This window comes from Ostrinia nubilalis, chromosome 23, assembly GCF_963855985.1.
Source record: "Ostrinia nubilalis chromosome 23, ilOstNubi1.1, whole genome shotgun sequence".
Classification (NCBI taxonomy): domain Eukaryota; kingdom Metazoa; phylum Arthropoda; class Insecta; order Lepidoptera; family Crambidae; genus Ostrinia; species Ostrinia nubilalis.
The window spans coordinates 3248735-3257486 of NC_087110.1; the positions used below are offsets into that span (position 1 = coordinate 3248735).

Genomic DNA, 8752 nt, shown 5'->3' on the forward strand with positions numbered 1-8752 from the left:
GAAAATAATTATGCACCAGTTGCGAGACATGCTACAGTAAGAATGTTTATTTCAAAAGCAGTACAAGAAGATCTTGAAATTGTACAACTAGACATACCAACCGCATTTTTGAATGGAATGCTAAAGTCGGATGTATACATAAAAGTACCAAAAGGATATGAAACTAAAAATAAAAATACAGTGTTGAAACTGAAGCGAGCATTGTATGGACTGACAGAATCTCCTAAATGTTGGAATGAAACTATAGATGAATTCGCGAAGAGAAATGGATTTCTACGGTCAGAATACGACTACTGTATGTACTACAAAAAAGACTGCTGGATGTTGATATATGTCGATGATATTCTCATTATTGGAAATGGAGAAACTACTATAAAGGAATTAATTAGACAATTCAATGCGAAGAACCTAGGAAAAATGAAAACATTTTTAGGCATGCAAGTTGAGAGAAATGAAGATTCTATAAAAATAAAACAAACTAATATGATAGAGAGAATACTAAAGAAATATAATATGACTGACTGCAAAGGAATGAAGACACCTATGGAAATAGACTACAATATAAAAATAAATGATAATGAAGAAATACTGAATGTACCCTACCGTGAATTGATTGGAAGCCTGCTATACTTAACTGTGACATCGAGACCGGACTTGACATTTGTGGTATCCTATCTGAGTAGATACCTAGATAAACCAAATGAACAACTGTGGAAAGCTAGTAAGAGAGTGCTACGCTACCTAAAAGAAACCAAAGATAAAGGTATAATATTTCGAAAGACTAAAGATACAAACCTGTATGGATTCTCTGATGCAGACTGGGCTGGAGACAGAAGCGACAAGAAAAGCGTAAGCGGCAGCATAATACTACATGGAGTGAACCCTATAGCTTGGTTTTCGAAAAAGCAATCGTGTGTGGCGCTATCCACCGCTGAATCGGAGTACGTCGCTGCTGCTGCTGCTGCACAGGAGCTGGTAAACATCAAGGGCCTCAGCAAACACCTGAGCATCAATAGTGATGCTATTTTACTTGTTGATAATATAAGTGCTATATCTATGTCGAAAAGTTACGAAAATTCTAAGAGAACTAAGCATATTGACATAAGGGCTCATTTCTTGAAAGATCTTATTGAAAAGAACATCATCAACATTGAATATGTAAATTCAAATGATAACTTAGCAGATTTAATGACTAAAAGCTTATGTAAAGAAAAGTTTGTAAACTGTGTTAATCACTTTATGAGTCAGTAACTAAAAATACTTTATTAAAACTTTATAAAAGTTATATACATTCAGGAGGAGTTGTATTTTGTTTAATTTAACTTAAGGAAAGTAATTAATGATATGAGTAAATATAAAAAGCTGTAATTGTTATAGTCTAACTATTGTGTTTTTATTTGTGGACATAGTGTGGTGCTTTACAAGTAGCAAATTTAAGACGTTATTGTTAAATTTGAGGAGGAGTGTTGAAATACATAAAGCACAACACTATGATCGTCAATTGATTTGCACTTCACTAGTGTCAATTTTTTTTTCTTCTCTCTGGTCGCGCCGAGCGTCCCACCGGTGTTAATTTGTATTAATATAAAATGTGCTGAAATAAAAGCAAGTTGATCTACAAACAGTTTATCATTATTCTCAATAAAAACCATGGTGAAATCTGAATGTCATACAGGTATTACATGAGGTCCCAATTACTAGTGTAAACTGACAGAGCCCAGTGTAATACCTGTATGACATTATACATTTTCTATTAAATAGCATACAATCTGATATTATTTTCTTATTTGTTTAAGTAGATATATGCGAATATAACATATTAGAACACACAAAACTCGATTTTACTGGTAAAGTCGGCCCAAAAGTATTATCAACACCTCAAGTCACTTTGATTTTTTTTATAAAATTAAAATAATTTCATTAGGCACTTAATCAAATTGTTTTTTTAATTTTTATTATTGCTATTGGCCTTGTCTACATCACTTAATATTAAATACACTTCGGTGTGATGCATTTTTTTATCAAGAGGATTTTTTGATTTGAGTCATCCAAATGAAATGCAATATTTTTTTTAAATACTATTTAAAAAAAAATAGAGTAGCAATGTTATTGCCCAAAAACGACACAAAACTTGATAAAGAATCTATCTAGCTACATTGTAACGAAAAAATACTTAAAAAATATCAATATTTGCATCCACTGCATAGAAAAAACTAAGTACAGGCAGAAAAAAAAATTAAAATAAACCAAAAAAATTTTGGAAACTCAATATATTTCAAAAATAGATTTAAATTCGTTGTAGGTAGTCAAGAAACTTAACTAGGAATTAATTTTGTGCTATTTATTACGGGAAATCCTGTACATGAAACAAAATAATCGTTGACATTGGGAACCGATGTCGTAAATATATGACATTGAGAAAATTGCCGTTTTCCAGATATTTTTTTTTATTTTATTTTTTAAGATAATTATATCAATTATTAACACGATTTGGATAGTTTTCATATGAATTCACGATTAAAAAAATTCCCGGGCCCCAGGAGGTTAAACATATTTTTTCCTATTAAGTAACTTTTTGTAGATAAGCAGGTAGGTAACTATTTTTTAAAGCAAAAAATAGAATTAACTAGGGTCATATAGGTGTATTTACATTGGCAAACAGTTACATTCAGACGGTTCTGTTTAAATAGAAAAATACATTTGGGTTTTATGCTAATTTGAGCTTTGAAAGCCAGTTTTTGTAGGAATTTTCCTTGTATTTATATTCCATCACCCCGTAAACACACGTGAAGTTGCCGAATGCAAAGGTGAAAAAGTTTGGATGCCTCATCGCATACTAAGTTACTCTACAACCAGAACGATTGTGAACCGGTTGAGCATCTTTTCCGAACGACAGCACATCCAAATAAAACCGTAACACAAGGCAATAAGATATCAAATACCCAACGTGTTTGTTTGTATTTATACATAGCTATAAATTAGTCAGAATCTCGTTTCGCATGATAATTGCTCAGTTCATTCCGAGCAACGGTCGACAACACAATGAAGTTAGCTCTATTGTTGTTGGTTCACGTATCGGCGTGTTTTTGTGCCATTGACTTTAGTGATAGACCTAGAAACTTTAGCATCGAGCTAGTGCATCATACGCAACTGCAAAAAGAAGGTCATGTGGTGATATCACCGTTTGGAATATGGACTTTGATGAGCGCGGTGGCCCTTGGGGCTACGGGCAACAGCTACAACCAGCTTGCACGGACCTTCATTCTCCCGAAAGACAAAAGAACGCTCGTGAGTGGGTACAAAGAGCTGACGTCAGTCGTTTTGAACCCTTCGACGACCGGCGTCACACTCACGAGCAAAAACTTCGTGTTTCTCGACTCCAACTTCAAAGTTTACCCGGAATTCGAACGGAGCATGCGACAAGACTTCAACTCGACGGTGACTGTCCTGAATTTCCAAGATCCAAATTCGGCTAACATAGCCAACAATGAAATAGAAAGGACCGGAGCGAACGTGAAAAACGTGCTGCATTCGGAAGACTTCGAAGAGTCTAGGATGATTTTGACAAATGTGATCTCATTCAAGGGCCTGTGGTCGTCACCTTTCAATGCTTCAGACACAAAAGAGGAGGTATTTTACGACGAGGGCAAAAATGTGATCGGACGTGTCAACATGATGTCCCAGAAGTCAATGTTTGCTTTCTCGAATATCAGATCAATGGAAGCGTTTGCTTTAGAAATCCCCTACGGTGACGACAAGAAATACAGCATGCTCTTCATTCTACCGTACCCAAATGTGAAAGTCACTGATGCCTACAAGAATCTAGCCAAAACAAGCTTGAAAGATATCTTTGGACAGCTAGAACAGGACGTTGAGGAATTCGGCGAGGAGGAAATTGATGTGAAAATTCCTCGATTCAAGATCAGCACGAATTTGGTTATGAACAAGCCGTTAAACGATATGGGTGTATTTGATATATTCCAGCCTAACTTGGCTAATTTCGGTAGAGTATCAGCTGAAGATATTTTCGTGTCTGCGATAGTGCACAAAGCTGATATAGAGGTTACAGAGTCAGGGACGGTGGCGTCAGCTGTCACTGAAGCATTCTTCGCAGATAGGATCTCCTCGCCTACTTTCCATGCTAACAAACCTTTCATTTACTTCTTGATGGAGAAAACCACCATGACAATGATCTTCGGAGGCATTTACTCGAAACCTACTGTGTTTTAAGTGTATGTTTTTATGTTATTTAAAATATTAGTGATAAAAAAGACTGCCATGTTTGTAAGCTGAAAGTTTAGATGAATTCATAATGAAAAAGATCTTATGACATTAGAAATATTTTATGTAATTAAACTAAGATGACTTAATGATAAATCCAATTAGAAAATTTGTAATAACAATATTTAAATAGCTTTCTATCTTCATTTTCGGACTTAAATTACATTTTAAATTATGTGAATACGTCTTCTTGTTTTAATATTACCGTTTTAAAATTTTAAGGCTGAGTTGCACCACCTATCTTTAACGGTAACTATAACGATAACCGGTGCTTTTTGTATGGAGTTTGATAGATTTTTGACGTTTGTTAAAGTTAAAGTAAAATGGTGCAACCCAGCCTAAATTAATAATCACGCGTGTGCCTACCTAGTTATGTGTATTTTTATCTTAGAATGTTTTTGTAGCAATATCAAATCCAGGAAACAGCAAATAATTGGTCTAAAAATATCTACACGCTTAGTCATAATAACACAGATTAATATACAATACTAGGTCATAATAATACCTATTTATATTGCAATAGCAGCAATATCCTACTTTTGCTTACTTAGTAAGTAGGTACAGTTTTCGTCGTCATCATCATTTCAGCCACATGATGTCCACTGCTGAACATAGACCTTTAGCAATGATTTCCATTTGCCCGGTTGGTATCTTGGTACCTACTTACATCCAAAAATATCGATTGCTAAACAGGCATTAAAAATAAACAAAGGTCAGCTAATGCATTTAAAGTATCTTATGTATAAAACCTGCTTATTGTACATACTTACTGCTTTGTTGTAATAATTTATTTTTGTAGTACCTCCTAACCTAACTCACATTGACACAGTTCCAGACAAGATGCGGAAAGCTAGCTCACACTGGTAACAAAATATAAGTTAAAAAAATCCATCTTTGGTCACGACTGGAAACTTATATCAGAACTAGCTTTCCGCGCTTTCCGGAATTTTGTCTGTCACAAGTGTCACAAAAAAACTTTATCGCGCGCGTCCCTGTTTCAAAAACCGGGATAAAAACTAACCTATGTCCTTTTCCGGGACGCAAACTATCTCTATGCCAAATTTTATCAAATCGGTTTAGTGGTTTAGGCGTGAAAGCAAGACAGACAGACAGACAGAGTTACTTTCGCATTTATAATATTAGTATAGATTTATGAACTTAGTTGTCTGACATACATGACGCTAGCTAGCCTATAGTGATCATCATCATTTCAGCCACAAGACGGCCACAGCTGAACCACGCTGAACAAAGGCTTCCCTCAATGATTTCCATATCGCGCGGTTGGTAGCGGCCTGCATTCAGCGCCTTTCTGCTACCTCCATGAGATCGTCGGCCCATCTTGTGGATGGACATCACACGCTGCGTTTTCCTGTCATCATCTCAAACACCCACATAAGCTACTGACTTTTTGTACTGTGACACTCGGTCATAAAATCAATTAACTCTTTGGAACAGTGAAATCTGGTTTTACCACGTATGACTTCACTAATGTGATTTAGATGTAGCCTTCCTTATTTTTGTTAGTCACAAAAACATTACACCTGACACCTTTTTTAACTTAATAAGTTACAGTCAACAGCATACCAGACTGTAGTATTAGTTTTTTTGTTGCAAAATCGCCTCTAACAACCGTTTAGAAAGAATAATACTGGCGTACAGTCGCCGTGAGTAAAAAAAGGTACAAGATAATGCGACAATAGCATAACATGGTATGTGCCCATTGGCGTATCTAGGGTACTTTTCCAGGGGGGCCTGGCCCCTGACATGCCATGTGACGGGGGGCAGCAAACCATTCTGAGGGGGCCCATGGTGACGGACTGGCCGAATCGAGCATCCAGTTAACATTTGGCGACTGTTAATGAATTTCTAAAAGAAATATATTACCTATCACAAGCAGCGCCGAATTCGCGCCTAGACCTACAAGGACCGGGCCTAGGGGCCCCTCCAATTTAGGGAAACTTTCGTTCGTTTCAGCCGAAAGACGACAAAGGCCTCCCCCAAGGATTTCCACAAAGACCGATCCTGCGCCGCTCGCATCCAGGCACCTACCGCGATCCTGCGATTCACCAGATCGTCCGTCCACCTAGTGGGAGGCCTGCCCAAGTGCCCACGCTACATCTTCCGGCTCGTGTAACCCGGGAAACCTTCACATAAGCTCAAAGGAGTCTGGCTTGCCTTGGTGGAGAAGGGAGTCTCAAGTGCCAAGTACCTAGGGGTCCTGGCTCCTAGAAGAAGAGGCTCTATAAGTCCGGCACTGATCACAAGTCATCAGCAATGCTATAGCTATGATGATGCACGCAAACTATGATTCAGTTGAGTCGTCGTGAGTAGACATTAACAACAAGTAGAAACTAACCTAACTACACACTATTAAGTCTTGGTTAATTTCTAGAACGAGTAGAAATTAACCAAGACTTAATAGTGTGAACACCATCTTGGTTACTTTCTCCTTCCCCACTCGTGCGTCACCCATATTTCGCCACATAAGTATAGCCACGATAACCGAACGGTGATGGGGTCGGAGTGGCCGACTCGAGATCCGAGGAACTCGGGTTCGAATCCCACCGCCGCGCCGCTCGACTAATTCGATGGCTCCTACGTATAAGGGCGAAACTGCCGCTTACGCCTTTTTCCAATTATTTAAGCAATGATTTCACTTTGCTCTAATCTATAACATCAGTAAGAAAAAAAAAATTGTTTTCCATTAGATACAAAATAAAATTTTAGGCAAATAGGCGTATGTGCAAAACTACGCCACGTATATAGCCCAATCATACGATTCGTCAATCTATACGAGTAGTTGCTTACATAAACATATATTTTTTATAATCCAAATCTTAAATAAAGCCATGAAAATATTTAGCAAATTGTTTTATTTATAAATTATGACACATTATATAGTTATTTAATTTTTAGCGTTAAGAGTCGCATCTCAAACTAATTTGAAAATTATAAATAACTTGAAAAAATCGAACTGCCTAAGGCATCGTGGGTTCAATTCCCGCCTTAGGCAATTCGATTTTTTCAAGATATTTATATTTTTTTAAAATATGACACATTATGTTAAAAGACCTAACTAAATCTCGAGCACAGTATATGGGCGTATTTGCGTTAAAACGTAAAACGGTACATTAAACGACTTTTTCTAACTGATTTATTATTGATATAGCACATGATAACAATTAAAAATAATTACATGCATAAATAAAGAGAGTAATCGCTTAAAATATTATATTTACGTTGTCATTTAAGTCTCTTTAAGTTGAACAATATACATGAAATTATAGAAATATGCCGACGTAAAAGGGCAATGCCTAAAATCTCAAAATATATAAGAAAAATATAAAAATTGATAACAGCAGTAGCAAAAGCATTACATGTTAAGGCTAAATGTGAAATTTCATTAAATTCGTTTTAGTAGGTCAGAAGATATGACCAAAAAATATGGTTCTGGCCACTAAAATGGCTCTCCTGTAAAATTTACTTTTTTCACTTACGCCAGTATACGTAGGAGCCATCGAATTGTGGTGAGCCCAATCGTAACACAAGCTTATTTAGCTTAACACGAGGGGTTAATGGGATTATTAGTAATTTGGGCTATACAAATTGCTAATAATCTTTTGTTAAAAAAAATACTTCGGTGTGCTGGCCAGCGCTTCGAGTTGGACAATTTTCCGCATAGTGTACTTGCACCATAATAGCAAACATGGAACCACTCTCATTATGTATTAGGACTTAGGTGTGTAGTTGGATTTTCCACTCCACTGTCTGCGACATTTAAATAAAAACCAAAAAATGACCTCATTAACCTTCTTAACCGACATCCGACATTTATTGTCTACAAGTAGGTAAGTAGATATTATACTTAATTTTGTTTGGGAGTAGGTAGGTAGGTATGTTCCTGACTTACTTATTACATAAGTAACTTACTACATAGTACTAAATTGAGGATTCCTGGTGAAGCTCGCTCGCTACCACCTTTGGCCTGTGGGTGGAGTGCTCAGACCATCCTTAGTCTGAGGCATAGATAAGAATAAGATCTGAGGTGAAGTGCAGGTGAAGAGCATCCCGAACGAACATCAGGCGGAGGTGGAATAATATACTAAGAGCAATGATATTATATAAAAACAAAAAATATCATTGACTAAGAGCATAAATCCACATTAGTCTGCAACCTGTCTAAATAATATTTTACTAATATTCGATCAATAGGTAGTCATTCAGTAAATAATTGAGTTTTTAATTAATTTATGTATGCTCCGCAACGCGGCGCTATTAATATTATTTATAACGGTAAATATTTGTTATTTTATAAGTTTTAATTTTATACTTATCGAGAAACGAAACGTACCTGTTTGTCAACTTATGACATAAAATATGTCAATGTCAGTGTCAGTCATAAAAAAAACATTCATTGTTTTGAACGGGGAATCACCTGGTTTTACAATTTGTTTATTAATTTTAACTTCCT

At 36.2% G+C, this 8752-nt stretch overlaps 1 protein-coding gene across 1 annotated transcript; it reads left to right on the plus strand.

Moving 5' to 3' along the window:
- Positions 1–2996: 2996 nt before the first annotated feature.
- On the plus strand, positions 2997–4464 carry LOC135083510 (serine protease inhibitor 77Ba-like). Its single transcript, XM_063978272.1, has one exon. The coding sequence runs from the start codon at positions 3043–3045 to the stop codon at positions 4228–4230; it is 1188 nt and encodes a 395-aa protein (XP_063834342.1). The 5' UTR covers positions 2997–3042; the 3' UTR covers positions 4231–4464.
- Positions 4465–8752: the final 4288 nt, after the last annotated feature.

Bases quoted from the DNA above. Each gene is read 5' to 3' on its own strand.
- LOC135083510 (XM_063978272.1), top strand. From the start codon at position 3,043: ATGAAGTTAGCTCTATTGTTGTTGGTTCACGTATCGGCGTGTTTTTGT.